At 37.8% G+C, this 16,580-nt stretch overlaps 1 protein-coding gene and 1 long non-coding RNA gene across 3 annotated transcripts in view; one reads left to right on the top strand and one right to left on the bottom strand.

The window, feature by feature from the left end:
* The window catches only part of NR6A1 (nuclear receptor subfamily 6 group A member 1), a 227,950-nt gene that overhangs the window by 33,825 nt on the left and 177,545 nt on the right, over positions 1-16,580 (top strand). For both annotated transcript variants that reach the window (XM_057313752.1, XM_026513944.4), the window contains one exon: positions 4,212-4,253. In XM_057313752.1, coding sequence (XP_057169735.1) covers positions 4,212-4,253 — 42 coding nt within the window. The remainder of the gene's footprint in view (positions 1-4,211; positions 4,254-16,580) is intronic.
* LOC130544053 (uncharacterized) overlaps positions 4,509-16,580 on the bottom strand; it is a 68,216-nt gene continuing 56,144 nt past the window's right edge. Inside the window, exon 3 of the long non-coding RNA XR_008959981.1 lies at positions 4,509-10,467. This is a non-coding gene — a long non-coding RNA (uncharacterized LOC130544053). The remainder of the gene's footprint in view (positions 10,468-16,580) is intronic.

Raw genomic sequence — 16,580 nt, 5'->3', positions numbered from 1 at the left:
CATTTATTGATGATTATTTGCCACAAAGTAGGTAATTTATGTATATTCACCAATATACATAATTGGTGAACAACTGTCAAAGTGACAGTTGAACAAGAGGATTATTTTTATCCCCATTTCAGGAAATAGGCCTAGGGTAGTAAATTAAATAAAAATATCGGCAAATCTGGGATTTGAATCCAACTCTAACTCAGACCTATGGTAAGTCAATATAAACTTTGCACTAAATTTCCGATTGCTGTGAGCACACTGACTTGGTGATACATACCATCTTAGGAACCTATCTGTGTTTCTTGTGTGTCCCTTTTTAAAACAATTTAAGTCAGTAGCCAAAGGCCTTGGATTTCTCAGAACATTTCCTAATTTGTTTAATGTGTTACGTTTTGTGAGGCAGATGGTTTTGGGGGTATGTCTGTGTATTTATATGATTTAGGAATCTGTTTTTTACTGAGGAACTCTGATATCCTTTGCTGTTGTGTTGAATGAATTGAACATATATTGGGGTTACTTCCAGCCATGATTTGGATTCTTCTAGCTAAGAATCATTTTGCTAGCTAGATCTGGTTATTAAGAATCTGGGCAAGACTCTGAGAATGGTAGCCAGATCCAGCCATTCATTCCATTGACTTGTTGTCAGAAGGTAGGATTAACATTGTTTTACATATCTCCTCAGGACTCCTGTACTGGTGGTCATCTGTAAAACCAGAGACAGCATTATTAGCCAGTGGTCTCACGGCTGGATGGGGGAAATGTAGATACAGTTACTGACATCCATAATCCTTGTGACCATTGGGGGAATTTATTTTAGGACAAATATAAAGACTCCTCCTTTTCTCAGGGGGTAGCATGTATCTGGAATTGCTGCATCAAGCACTTTACAAGCTCAAAATAGTAAAATGTTCAAGAATCACAGCAAGTAACTGAAGTGACATTAGGGTTCCATCCCAGGGCTTTGAGGATGAAGTCATGAATGGATCAATAGTTCTGCTGTAAACTACTCTTTGCTACCATGGACATAGCACTGGATTGGATGGACCCTAGGGATTGCTTAGTAGTAGCTCACATATGTTGAGCTCTGACTTTGTCAAGTACTGTGAAAAGGCTTTATTATTTTTTTTATTTTTTATTTTAAAGATTTTATTGATTCATTCACGGGGGTAGAGTGAGAAAGAGCGTGCATGTGTTTGCACACAAGCAGGGAGAGGAGGAATAGGAGAGGGGGAGGGGGCGCCTGGGTAGCGCAGTCGTTAAGCGTCTGCCTTCGGCTCAGGGCGTGATCCTGGTGTTGCGGGATCGAGTCCCACATCGGGCTCCTTGGCTGGGAGCCTGCTTCTTCCCTCCCACTCCCCCTGCTGTGTTCCCTCTCTCGCTGGCTGTCTCTCTGTCACATAAATAAATAAAATCTTTAAAAAAAAAAAAAAAAGAGAGGGGGAGAGAATCCTCAAGCAGAGCCCCCCCCCCCCACCAGTGCAGAGCCCAGGACCCTGAAATCATGACCTAAGCCGAAGGCAGAGGTCCAACTGACTGAGCCACCCAGGTGCTCCTGTGCAGACTTTCACATGAACTATTTCATTTCTTTTAACAGACCTATAAAGTAGGTCCTGTTGTTAATCCCAATTTATTGCAGGGTTAGGGGCAATCCTCCTTGGGTCATATGGACTGAGCATGTAAAAGGGATAAGTCTCCAAAGAAAAATCAGGATGCCATTAACAGGAGAAGGGGGGAGTGATTGCTAGGCAGATAAAAGCAATAGATGTCCATTTTAATGATTTTTGTGTGTATTTTCTTTGTTTTTTTGACCCTCTGTGTTTGATCTGGTTACTTTGAGTTCAGAATATTGTTTGTTTTCAGAAAATGCATTAAGTTTTGTCCTTTCTTGAGACTTCTAGTATAGTTCTTTTCATTTAAGGTTCAGAATCTGAGGTCCAGAATAGGGAGTGTCTTGCCTAAGTCATATCATTAAATTAAAAGAATTTAGGAGAGACCTAACTTTCCCATTATACTACCCTGCCTTCCCATGCTTTTCTCCTGTTTTTGAGTCAGTTTATAGTAAGTAAATACTTATTCTCAGTTTCAGTTTTGGCAGGATGTCCTGTATTGAACCCATGTTTAATGTTGAGTTATTTCCTTATTGCCTTGCATCTCTCTACAACTTTTCTGATTCCCATCACCTTCATGTATATAGAAAGGCTTTGAAGTTGCTTTGAAGTGAGCCTTCTCAGGCATCTTAGCCACTTTTAGCAGCTTCCAAACTCTGCCGTTCCAGGTCTGATTCCCTTATTCAGACCTTCCACACAGTTTTCATGCTAGACTTAGGTTTTCTAATTCTGTGGCTGTGATGTAGTGGTAGGTTTGTGTTTTCTGTATAGTTCATTCTGCATTTGTGCACCTTCCATAATGTATTGGTGACTGTTCTGGGCATAGAAGCAGCCCTGCAAATGGTGGAGCATGGTTCCTAACCTTGAAGAGCTCACTCTCTCATGGAGGACGCAGTTACTGAAATTGTTCCTGGGGTGCCTGGGTGGCTCATTGGGTTGGGTATCTGATTCTTGGTTTCGGCTCAGGTCATGATCTCGGGGTCCTGAGATCAAGCCCCATGTTGGGCTCCACACTCAGCATGGAAGTCTGCTCGTCCCTCTCCCTCTGCTTCCCCCCCCCACCCCCTTCCCCTCTGCTTGCACACATGCGCTCGAGTTCTCTCTCTCTCTCTCTCAAATGAATAGATAAATAAATATCTTTTAAAAATTGTTCCTTTATCCTTTGGTGAATGCAGGATGGGCCTCTCCTCTTTTCCATGTTTCATAGTGGTGATTGATATTTGAGCTAGATCTTGAAAGATGAATAGGAAGGAGGAGGAGGAGGAGGAAGCACAGCTAGGCAAGAAGAGATGTGGTGTGTTTAGTGAATGGTGTGGTCCAAACGGTCAGGATTGCTGAAGACATTAAAAATTGTGGTGCTTAAATAGTGTCCCTGCTCTTTGAATACCTCTTTTCCACATGACTCCCAATGGCTGGTCTGGCTTACAGTGGCTTAGATAGGATGACAGAAAATGCCCTCACAGGGGGTAGGAAAAAAAGGAAAAAAGAAAGAAGAAAAAGAAGAAGAAGAAAAAAAAGAAAATGTTCTCATATTCCTCTAGTCCTAGTTTTGCTCCCTTTTTTTTTTTTTTTTTTAAGTAGGCCCCATGCTCAGTGTGGAGCCCAATGAGGGGCTTGAACTCACAAACCTGAGATCAAGAGTTGGACGCTTAACCAATAGCCACCCAGGCACCCCTGCTCCATTATTTTTGAATTGACCATTGAGATATTATAGTTGATGTTTATTGAACAGCTTCGTACTAGGCTTGTGAGGTGATTTGGATACACTTGTGAACACAACAGTCCAAGCCCCTTCTTCTGTAGAATAGTCTCATAGTGGAGTTAGACATTGAACAAGTAATTTCTTGTTGATGAGCGCACAGAATATTATACATAATTATAATAGGGTGCTTTGACCTTGTGTATGAGACAAGGGTACAAGAGGCAAGAAAAGCTTTTCTGAGGAAATATTTAAGCTGAGGATGAGTAGAAAGCAAACTGGAGAAAGTAGGCAGTTGTTCCAGGGAAAAAGAACTTTCATCAGCTACATATAGAATACCTACAGTATGTTTGCTCTTCACTATGCTTGATTTTTCTCCTCAGTGTGATAATTACACATGAGTCAGACAGATATAGCTCAGACTTTTTGGGCCTGAAATGGGCTTTGAGAGGTATTTATTCCAACCTGAACTGCATACTTATTAATGGAAAATTGCTTCCATTTGTGTGTGTGTGTAGGTAAAATTTTCAGCATTTGTGAAAATTTTAAGTAAAATTACCATTTGATATTTTTCATAAGCTCATATTTTGTATATTTTACTTTCTTTTGGAAAATAATTGATAACGTTAAATAGAGCATGTCAGATATTTAATGAATTGTAATCTTTCTGTGAATTTTTATTCCAACTAATATTGGCATGCTTAGGTCTCATCACTACCTTGTGGTAAGTGCGGTTACTCTTTCCATTTTTTTATATAATGATGATAAAATGGAGGCTCAGGGAGGAATATACAGTAGGTAAATGTAATAGAGGTACGATTCAAATCCAAATTTGACTTTTCAGTCTGAATTTTTGAGTGACCTTAGAGTAATTCATGAATTATAATCGTTTTTCCCTATTGTTTTGTCTTTAGGTTTTTGTCAGGATGAATTGCCAGAGCTTGACCCGGGCACTAGTAAGTTCTGAATGTTCCCCAGTTTTTGTGAGTATGAAAAAGATGTGCGTATGTCCTTTTAAGTATAAAACTTGAGGGTGTCATTGGTGGCCATATTGACTCTGGTCTTATTTCACTTTCGTTTATAATTATGGAGAGGACATTCTATCTTTTCTTGTTATGCTTTCCTTTTCTTCTCATATTATTCAGTGGTCAGAAATGTAACATTTAGTATAAAATTGGTTTGCTAAAAATTTATTTAATGTTAATCTCCTTTCCCTGTTCTTCATTCTCCATGAAACCAACAACAAAAATTGTGCTTTCATTTATGCACACTTACAACCCTATATTCATAACCATTTCTCTAAAGTATTGACTGACTTTGACATATTTTTTTTTTTTCTGAAATGACAGAGGGGTCGGGGAGGACATAATTTTTTTTAAAAGAGAGATTATGCTTGGTTTAGGTATTTGTACTCAATAACCTTTGTACCACAGTTTAATTTCTAAAGCACTTTTATCTATATTAAGGTTAAGGTTACGGTTACGAGGGTGACTGTTTCAAGGTCTAATTAAATGATGCTTTATAGGTCTTTGTCTTAATCATAGATAATCATTGGTGTTTCCAGTTGTTCTCAAAATGTGGCATGCAATATTCTGGGATATGGTTATAGCTATTAGAAATAGGACATGGGAATATCCAATGTATAAAGACCTTGTTTTGCTATAATGCCAAAAGGTTGAATGATACATCAGAATTGAGAATTCATGAGATGCTCTAGAGTTATTTTTCTAGTTCTAGTACTTTTTAGGGTCATGAGACTGGCTATTTGTCACCAGTCTGCTGTTGATATAAGTGGTAAAGTTTACCTTCTCAACATCCTACTAATATCGGGTCTCTGAGGGTGTGGACCTTTTCATGTATTTTTCCCCACATACCTTAACAGTATAAAAATTCATGTTTGTTCAACTAATACTTAGTAATTGCAAGGCAAAATAAGTCCTACAATGCTTATCAAACAGCAGGTAAATAGAATTGTCTTTCTAGAAATTGTAAAGTTGAGTCAGCTTTGTAAGTAGTGCCAGTACCTCTGAGTGAACATAATATTTTCTCTTTGCCCTTCTCTTATGAATAGCCTTCATTTAGGAGGAGGAAAAAGGTAAATTCTTGAGTCGTGGTCCTTTTTTGGATTTTTTAACATTAGGAAGGACATTGAGATGCTCTGAAATCTTCCAGACAAAACTACACCAAAAAATGTCCCAGATAATTGAGAACTCTGTTAAAAATTGCATGCTGTCTCTACTCCAGGCTTAGTTCTAGGATCCAGCGATACAAAAAAGATAAGTCTGGGTCTTGTCCTCACGTATTAAGTTTATTGGAAAATATTTACTTGTCTGGAATTACTTGAAAAAGCATTTTTTATTTTTTTAAAGATTTTATTTATTTGACAGAGACAGCCAGCGAGAGAGGGAACACAAACAGGGGGAGTGGGAGAGGAAGAAGCAGGCTCCTAGCAGAGGAGCCTGATGTGGGGCTCGATCCCAGAATGCTGGGATCACGCCCTGAGCTGAAGGCAGACGCTTAACGACTGCGCCACCCAGGCACCCCTGAAAAAGCATTTTTTAAACCTCTAATTTAGTACATAGTACTCAAACTTATTCTTCTTTTCTGCACTTAATAGCAATTGAAGATAGCTCCTGCCCATTTTCCAGGAAAGGCCCTCATTAAGATTATTATTGAAGTATTCTTCCTTCTGGGCCAAGTAATCCTAACTCATTTAACATTTCTGCATAGAATCTCTAGCCAGATGTGGTGATTTACACACCTCTCCATTCCATGAGAATAGCAAATATTGAATCATAATTTTATATATCAGTGTAGAGTAGGAGTCATCTAAAAAAATCACTTTTAATGTGCTTAGCTTATGTGGGCAATATTCTCAATAATCTCCATATTATCTTTATGAAGTTAATAGTGTTTTATTCCTCTCTCTTTTACAATATTATTATAATACTATTAACAAATGGGCAGAAGGAAAAATTCATCATCTCTGTCTCAGCCACCTAGGGGTTCAAATGAGCATGCCCAGCTGTAACAAGTGATACACTTTAAGACTGATAAGGACCGTATGTGTTCTCTTAAGTTGGTTATGAATGTTGATACTGCAAATTCCATGGCTTCTGACTGGGAAGGAATAACATTTTCTATGTTAATGTCTCATGACTTTTACATATTCAAGTGAGAAAAATAGGGATTTCTCTCCAATGCCTCTTTGGAATTTAGAGGCCCCAATGTCTCCTCTATCTCTCAAATTCTTGATAGGGAAAGCCTGCTCATACTTGCTTATTTTGGAACAAGAAATACCATTGTTGCTGATTTCCCATTGTGGTTGGCAGTGGTTGTAGGTAGCAAGACAACAGGTTGGATGTGTTGGAACATAGATGAGGAAAAAAATCTGACTTTGTCCTATTCAAATGGCTTTTTTCCCCAAACTTTTCTGTGATAGAGCAGATGGGTAGCTATGCTTAGAATATGGGCAGCTGTTCACACTCTGGCTGCCTTCTTATGATTCCTGGGCTTCCTGGAGTCCAATGTTATGGCACAGGTTCAGGCTAAGTTCATTTCTACAAGAAGCATCTCTGTACCCTGCCCATTAGCATAAGCTAGGGACAAGGGCAGTCAAAGGTCAAGAAAAGTTCAAAACAGCATAACCTTTCTGTGCTTCTGTTTCCAAATAACCCCAATCTGCCCTGCTCCCCGAGTTTTTTCCTCAACCATCGTGTTTACCGTGTAGTTGTAAAACTCAAGAGAACAAGGACTGACTTGATACAAGGGAAGTTAGAGAATAGAAGTCATTGTTGCTTAAAACAGGAGAAATAATTGATTTATGTTTGGGGGCCAATTAGGCTATAAAACAGGAACAGTAAAGGGACCTATGACTTTAGGACAGCTACTTGCTCTGATTTCTGTCCCACAGACAAGGGGCTCCCCAATAAAGGCTGTCAGCTTTTTAAGCTAAATTATTAATTCCTTTCATGCCTCTCAGGGATTGTAAACAGCACATAATACAGGAAAACAATTGATACTGTTCAGTTATTGGCCAGATAGAGGGTCAAAGGGTAAATAGTTGGATTAGCAACAGCTGTTCTTCCTCCTCAAACTTTTGTTCCTTATTATCTATTTCATCAAAGTCGTTCCTTAGTGTTTGGCCTCTAAATAGTTAAATCCATTTCTTTTCTTATAAATAATTATTGATCAAAATTGAAAATGCTCATATTTTAAATCAGTTTCCAAAGTTGAAAATGAGCATTCTTTTTGGAATGTGCTATGTTGTTTGATGTTAAAGGGTATTAGCCCAACGAAAGTAACTACTTGAAGTTAGATTAGAAGCTTTTTAGCTATTTTTACCAACTGCTTGCAGATCTTGGTGTAGCTTGATTAAAAGAAAAAAAGTTGCCTTTGTTTAAACCGATAGTAGTAGGATAATGCATGTTCATTGTGGGGGAGAAAACTAAAAGAAAAATATAAAGACCCCTGATCCCACCACCTGGAAATGACCATTGTTTCTTATTTGAGATTATGTCCTTCCAGTTTGTGTCTGAGTTTGTTTTTTACATAATTTGGAATCATAATATATGTACGACTGTGTATCTTGTCTCTCCCCTCCCCTCATCATTACATTGTGAGCATTGGTCCCAAGTCATGAAACATTTTTTATAAATATTTTTAATGGCAGGATAATTCATTGTAAGGGATAACTTCACCATGACTTATTTAACCATTCTTCTGTTGGGCATTTAGGTTTCCATGTTTTTCTACATTCCGTAATGCCATGGTACCATGTTTTTGTATAAATTTTTTGTCTGTATTTCAAATGATCCCTTTAGCATATAAACCAAAACTCTTCTGAACTAAGAGCATGGCCTTTGGCTCAGGATTGTTTGGGTTCTGTTTGGCTTCAATATTTACTAGCTCTGTAATCTTGGCTAAGTTCTTTAACCTCTCTGGGCCTCAGTGTTTTCATCTGTAAAATGGGGACAATAAAAATTTATTTTCTGCTTTATAGGGCTCTTGTGAGGATTAAATGAAGTAATACACACACACACACACACACACACACACATATATTTATATTTACATTTAAAACCATGCTTGGCAAACGATAAACTGTTAAGCATATGCTATTCTAGGCTATGTAACATGATGTTGAAATTCTCGGTCTTTCTGTATTAATGGGCTGTTGTAACTGCACTTTATTCAATTAAACTAGCCTGTGTTTCTTAATGACACAAAGATAAATCATTCCAGATGTTAGCAGGTGTAAGTTACTGCTTCAAGTAAATAGTTCCCTCAGAGGAGCAGAGCTCATATATATATTGCTGACTACTTTGGCCAAGACTGTTCTTTACCATCTGGTTGACTGTTAGGGTGTTTTGGTCTGCTTCCCCCAGCCAGCAGCAGATGACCTCCCAAGTGACCATCTGCCATCCCATTTATTTAACCTCTTAGGAAACTAAAGAAGTTAACCCTCTGCTTATTTAAAACACATACTCAGATTATGTACTCTTTGGTCAGTACCATGCGTATGTTGGGGAAGAAATTCATACAGTTAAAGACCTGACCGTTACTGTTTTAAAAACACTGCATACTTGGGATTCTTGGTGACTCAGACTAAAATATATGTGTATATATAAAATCTTTATTGTGTGTTTGTGTGTTTTTAAGATTTTTTAAGATTTGTGTGTTTTTAAGATTTTATTTATTTGACAGAGAGAGAGGGCATGCACACACAAGCAGGGGAGCGGCAGGCAGAGGGAGAAGCAGGCTCCTCGCTCAGCAGGGAGACCGATGTGGGTCTCAATCCCAGGACCCTGGGATCATGACCTGAGCCAAAGGCAGCTGCTTAACTGACTGAGCCACCCAGATGCCCCTCAAGGAGACTTTTTGTGGATCCTTCAGACTACAAGAGAAGAATGTACTTTTCAGCTTAGAGTCCTCTAGGTTCTGTCCCAAATTCTAATATTCTGTACCATGTCTTAATGGGTTCATTCCTAGTTGTCAAACTGCATGTCACCATTTTTGATCTCAGAAGACTCTTCATGTAAGCTTAAGTATGGTCTGCAGAGAGTGATTTTAAGGCTGGGTGTTAGAGATCAAGGAAGGAAAGAAAATTAACCTTTACTGGGTATTCCTTATGTTCCAGGCATTTTGCATATATTCAGTAAGAATGAGGATTATATCCTATAAAATTATCTAATTTTAAGTTTGACTTTGTAATACCTAATCCATTGTTCTTTTCTTCCCTCCCCACTCTCTTTTTCTCTTTGATGTGTGTGCCAAACTATGACAAGCTATGACACAGTTCATGCCCCGAGGGACTCTGGTTTAGTCACGAAAACAGACACAAAGCCTTCTACTACTGCTATTGCTGCATTATCATCATCATAATAGCAAGTATTTATTATACACTAAATGCTTCACATGCAAGCACTCATAAAACTTGTTTAAAAAGATACTGTCCTCATCTTAAGATGAGAATGTTGAGGCCTGGAGAGGTTAAAAGACTCACTCCGAAGTATATAATGGAGAAGTATCTGAGATTTGAGAGCTGTTTTTAAAAAATTTATTTTATTAAAATTCAATTAATTAACAGTGTATTATTAGCTTCAGAGGTAGAGTTTAGTGATTCATCAGTTGCAGATAACACCCAGTGGTCATTACATCAAATGCCCTCCTTAATGCCCATCACCCAGTTACCACATCCTCCCACCCTCTCTCCTCCAGTAACCCTCAGTTTGTTTCTTATGGTTAAGAGTCTTTTATGGTTTGTCTCCCTCTCTGATTTTATCTTGTTTTATTTTTCCCTCCCTTCCCCTATGCTCCTGTTTTGTTTCTTAAATTCTACATGAGTGAAATCATATAATTGTCTTTCTCTGATTGACTTATTTTGTTTAACTCCTCTTCTATCCTGTCTCTAGTTCTCTTGACTGTGACAAGTCTCAAATGCTAATGGAAGAGCTTAAAGCAGTATAAGGATTTATAACATACATAATGGGTTTTTTTTTAAATACAGAAGAATATACTATTTTCTAAGTGTCATTTGGGCTCTTTTGCATATATTAGAATGATTTTGGACACAAAGTAGAATAATTCACTGTTGAATAGGTTCCCAAAGAGATTTCTTCTGTGCCTCAGGTTCAGGGTTATTCCACTATTTTTCAGACAGGTTCTTTCCTGAAACAAATGAAGATAAATTCACAAATCTCCCTTGTTTATCCCTTTATGCCCCCTTTCCTTCACAACACCCTATTAGTGATTTAGGTATTTCGCATTCATAACTGTTCCAAGAGCCTCCTTCCAAAACTTCAGCTGAATCTGCTAGATCACTGCTAGATCAGGTCTCCCGAATGTGGCCCTTTGCTGGGGAGTTCTCTTCTGATAAGGATTCTTTTGAACAGGGTAGGGGTGGGATGAGTTTCAGAGCTTAGGCTGAGCTCTCATCCCCTTGACCTCTGCCCCTATTACAGAGTTTATACTGACTTGGTAGGGACTCCCTATGGAGCCAAGAGTTTAGGACTTGTTTACAATTGATGAAAAGATAGTTGCATTCAAAGGCTGTTGTTGGGTCCTTGGATAGTCATGGTTCTCTGCCATTATCTCTGGTGTGTGTAGGGAATGCTGGGACATCTGGGTCTGGAGATTTGTAATGGATGACTAAGAAGGAATGAGCGTAAACCAAAGCTAGATAGGTTGCTGCAGTTGTTCTTTCTATAGAAGCGGTATTTGCAGTAACATTTTGAGAACAGGGAAAGATTTGTGTAAACCTGTGCTTTATTTCATTAAAAAAAGCTGAAAGTGGTTTAAATTCCAAGTATGATGATAAGGGAGATGTGTGGGAATTCTTCTCTTCCTTTTTTGATGTCTCATCAGAAAATTTGCTGTTAAGCAAATGTATCAGGTAGTAGAGGGAAACACACTAGATTATTGAAGCCATCTTCTTTAAGAGTTATACATAGTTTTATAAATTAGTATTTTCTCTAAAAATCTTGTGGTGCTCTATGTATGCTGGGGAGAGTATAGCACGTTAGTCCCAAGAGTCTTCATATACCTTTTCAGGTCGCATTTGATCAACTAAGACCACTTTTTAGCCTCAATACCTGATGGTGCATATCTTTTTTTTTTTTTTTTTTTTGGTCTAATATTAGTTGTAGATGTGAATCTGGGGGGAAAAAAAAAGCATCTTCCTTTGAAGGGTGCTGACAGTCACTATGAACTGAAATTAAATAAATACATTCTCTGTTGGTAAGCATAGGAAAACAAACTGCATGAATAAGATTGAAAATGAAAATACATGGGGTGCCTGGGTGGCTCAGTTGGTTAAGTGTCTGCCTTTGGCTCAAGTCATGATCCCAGGGTCCTGGGATCCAGCCCCAAGTCAGGCTCCCTGCGTCTCCCTCTCCTTCTGCCTGCTGCTCTCTCTCTCTGTTAAATAAATAAATATAATATTTTTAAAAAGTGAAAATACAATGTTATATCTTTTTCATCTCAATGCAAAATTCCATGTGCTAAATGTAGTCTGGCCTATGGATGTATTTTGTTTGACTACCAGATGTTTAAATAAAACATTTTAGTTGTCAACATTTGAAACCTGCAAGATTTGCAAAAAAATTTGAAGTTTTGGCCTTCTTGATAAATTGGGACTAGATTTCCCCATGACGTCTGTTGATTGGAACAGAATAGTGGCTGCCCTCTTGATGTGAGCATGTACTCTCAGGTTTGTCACAGACCCAGATGGCCTCCTTCATCCAGTTATGTCTCCTGCGTCTTCTGTAGGCATTTCAGTTTGTAGCTCCTATACTAAAGAATGGTAGTTGTCAGTGCAGATGAAGGTGTGGGAAAGTGGGAACTATTGTGAGTATAATCTAATAATACCTGTCAAAGCTAAAAATGTGTAGGTTTACTTCTGCGATTAGTGTTTAAAATTTAAAAATTAAAAATTACAGATGTAGCAATTCATGTCTCAGTCTTTACCCTTTAAGAAATGACAGATATGCAGAATGTATAGTCAAAATATATTCCTTTCAGCAATTATAATAGCAAAAAATTGGAAACAGCTCTAAGTTTAATAGAGACTCAATTATGCTTATCCGTGCAATGGAGGACTACTGTAGAATTGCGAAGGAGAAGGCAGATTTTAGTCTGGAAGAAGGACACACTGAACTGTTTGTTAACAGTATAGAATTTTTGGCCAAATGGGATCACAGGGCAACTTTCATTATTTTAATTTTTAACAAAGCTCTTGTATTAAGAAAAAAATACATATTTTATTTTTTGAGAGAGTGTGTGCATGGGAAGAGGTGGGGCAGAGGGAGAAGGAGGATGTTAAGCAGGTTCCACAACCCAGTGTGGAGCCTGACATGTGGCTCGATCTCATATGAGACCCCGAGATCATAACCTGAGCCGTAATCAAGAGTTGGATGCTTAATGCACTGACCCACCCACGCACCCCAAAAGATTTGTATTTTATTTTATTTTACTTTTTATTCTTTTCTTTTAAAGATTTTATTTATTTATTTATTTGACAGAGAGAGCACAAGCAGGGGGAGCAGCAGGCAGAGGGAGAGGGAGAAGCAGGCTCCTTGCTGAGCAGGGAGCCCCCCACATGGGGCTCTATCCCAGGGCCCTGGGATCATGACCCGAGCTGAAGGCAATCGCTTAACCGACTCGACTGAGCCACCCGGGCACCCCTATATTATTTTATGTTCTTAAAGATTTATTTATTTTATATTGAGAGCAAGTGAGCATGTGGGGGAGGAGCAGAGGGAGAGGGAGAAAGTCAAGCAGATTCCGAGCTGAGCATGGAGCCCAGTGCAGGTCAGGACTGATGACCCTGAGATCATGACCAGAGTGGAAACCAAGAGTTGAATGCTTAACCAACTGCGCCACCCAGGTGCCCCAAAAGAGAGATATTAAAAAAAAAAACAAAAACCTCTAGCTCTCATTTCAGTTGCCATATTTCTAAGGCTGCTATACCAAATTGAGCTACTCACATTCTCTTCCCACCTTAGATCACAGATTTATACATTCAGAATTCTCTTATCTTGAGGTTGCTCTAAGGAAAGGAAATCAGTATCCTCAAGTAGCAGGAACCATCTCGAAGCCTGAGAACAGGGTAAAAGCCTAGAGTAGTATTTGCAGGCTTCTACTTGCAGCTCTCCCTCCATTCACAGTCAAGCTATCAAAATTGGCCTGCTTTTCAGAATCAGGCTTGGCATACCATACTATCAAGAATAAAGGGATCCTTAACAGCTTCTCATTTGATTGTGTTGTCCTGGCAGTTGCGGGAGTACACTGCTGGAAATGACCTTAATGGAAGATAGCATGATGCAGTGGAAAAAAAACATGAGTGAGAGTTTGCATCTTGGCTTTTGCCACTTCTTTGGTTGTTCTACCGAAGTTTTTTCATCCATACAACAGTAATAATCCCTGTTAGGGGTTGTTTAAAAAAATAAGTGAGGTAATATGTATGTGAGTTCTCCAGCATCTAGCTGCTTTAGCCAATCGTCTATGTTTCTTCTCTGCTGAAATATGTGACGAAGGGTTTCTAACTTTTTTGGTTAATATTCAGTGAGCATTTACTGTATGCTAATGGTTTTAAAACATTATCTCATTGTTGCAATTCTTACGATGTTTTCAACTCTTGTTCCCTCCATTTTACAGATGAAGAAACTGACAGTTTAACACTTGGCCAAGGCCACACAGCTGGTAACTGGCAGAGCTGGAGCTTGTGTGATTACAGAAACAATGTACTTTTTATCTTTTTAAAGTAGTGGTATGATTTACATACAGTGAAATGCACAGATATTAAGTATAAGGTTCAAGCACTTTTTACAAATGCATGTGCCCTTGTAATCCATGTTCAGTCAAGATACAGAACGTTGTCATCCCTTCAGAAAATTGCCTTATGCTTTTTTCTCAGTCGATTGTACTGTTCTACCCCAAGAAGCATTAACTTCTGATCTCTGTCATGGTAGATTGGTTTTGCCTGTTCTAAAATGTCATATAAATGGAATCATACAACAGGTGCTCTTTTGTCTCTAGTGTTTTACAGCATAATGTTTGAGACTTCCCATGTCGTTCCAGGTTTTAGTAGTTTCTTATTATCGCTAAGTAGTATTCCATTGACTCTATCACAGTTTATCTATAACACCTGTTGATAACCTGGGCCGTTTCTAGTTTTTGGCCAATATGAATAAAGCAGCTGTGAAAACTCTTGTATAAGGTTTTTTGTGGCTATATGTTTTTATTTCTATTAGACATATATCTAGGAATTGTTGGGTCATATGGTAGATGTATGTTAAGCTTTATGAATTGCCAGTTTCCCAAATTGTTAATGTATTTTATAGTTCCAGTAGTGTAGGAGTTCTAGTTGTTCCACATCTTTGCAAGCATTTTGTGTTGTTAACTTTTAAATTTTAGTCATTCTAGTGGGCATGTAATGGATTTATTTTTTTTAAGATTTATTTGAGAGAGTAAGCACGAGTTGGGGGAGGGACAGAGGGAGAGAATCTTCCAGGTCAACTCCCTGCTGAGTGTGGAGCCCTATGTGGGCTTGATCCCGTGATCCATGAGATCATGACCTGAGCCAAAACCAACAGACGCTTAACTGACTGAGTCACCCAGGTGCTCCATTAATTTGCATTTCCTTAATGACTAATTATGTAGATCACCTTTTCATGCTCTTATTGGCCATTCATAGCTCACCTTTTAGAAGTGTCCATTCAGGGGTGCCTGGGTGGCTCAGTTGGTTAAGCATCTGCCTTTGACTCAGGTCATGGTCTCCAGGTCCCTGCTCAGCAGGGAGTCTGCTTTTCCCTCTGTCCCTCCTCCTGCTTATATGCTCTCTCTCCCTCTCTCAAATAAGTAAAATCTTAAAAAAAAAAAAGTGTCTATTCAAAGTCTTTTGACTATTAAAATCATGTTCTCTGTCCTATTGAGTTGTGTGTTTTTTTAAATTAGGATACAAGTCCTTCATCAAATATGTGGTGTGAATATTTTCTCCCAATCTGTGGCTTTCCGTTCTACTTTATGTTTTTTTTATTAGCAGAAGTTTTACATTTCTAGGAAGTCTAATTTATTAATTTTTTCTTTTATGGTTAATGCTGTTTGTGTTCTAAGAAATCTTGGCATAACCTGAGGTTGCGAAGTTGGTGTTCTGTGTTTTCTACTAGAAACTTTTTTTAGTTTTTACATTTATGTCTATAACCCATCTCAGAATTTTTGTATGGTATGAGATAGAAGTCCAGGTCTTTCTATAATGAATATTCATTTGTTTTAGCACCATTTGTTGAAAAGACTTTCCTCATTGAATTTTTTGATGCATTTGCTGAAAAATAATTCGGTATTTTATGTATGAGTCTTTTTATAGATTGTATTCTCTTCCATGAATCTATTTATCTTTTTACCAGTACTGCAATGTCTTGAATACCGTAGCTTTAGAACATTCTCTAAATCAGGCAGTGGTAGTGTTCCAACTCCATTTTCCCTTTAAAGTTGTTAAGGTTATTTTGGCTCTTCTAGTGTGTTTTGTTTTTCATTTCCCTATATATTTTAGAATCAGTTCATCAATTTTTTCTTTTTTAAACAAAGAAGCCTCTTGAGATTTTGAATGGATTGTATTGATCCTATCAATTTGGGAAGAGTTGCTGTTTTAGAACTGAGTCTTCTATGAATTTAGTGTATCTTTTCACATGTTTAGAACTTATTTGTTTTTTCTCATGAAGTTTTTGAAAGATTAGTGTTGAGATCTAGTATATGTTTCTTTAAACTTATCCTACTTTTTTTTTAATGCTATAGTAAATGGTATTATTTTAAAATGTTGTTTTCCGATTGTTTGTTGCTAGTATAGAAAAGCAATTGATTTTTGTATATCGAATTTGTATCATATAACATTGTTAAGTTTGTTTCCTAGTTCTAGTAACTTTAAAAAATAAATTCCTTGGGACTTTTTATGTGTATATCTGTGAATAAAGACAATTCTACTTCTTCCTTTTTGATGTTTATGAGTTTTGTTTATTTTTATTACCTTATTGCATTGGCTAAGATTTCCAGTCTAATAGTAGATAAAAGTGGTGAGAATGACATTCTTGTTTTGTTTTTGATGTTAGGGGGAAAGAGTTCAGTATTTCACTATCAAGTATGTTGTTAGCCATAGATTCTTTTATTCTTTTTCTCTTATATTTAAAAGTTGTGATAAAATACACATAACATTTACCATTTTTTAAATGTACAGTTTAGTGACATTAAGTATATCCATATTGTTGTGTAGCCATCACCAGAACTCTTTG

This window comes from Ursus arctos, unplaced genomic scaffold (assembly GCF_023065955.2).
Source record: "Ursus arctos isolate Adak ecotype North America unplaced genomic scaffold, UrsArc2.0 scaffold_18, whole genome shotgun sequence".
In the NCBI taxonomy this organism is placed as follows: Eukaryota; Metazoa; Chordata; class Mammalia; order Carnivora; family Ursidae; genus Ursus; species Ursus arctos.
Note: the sequence above shows the minus strand (reverse complement) of the source record. Positions and strands in the feature narration are given on the sequence as shown.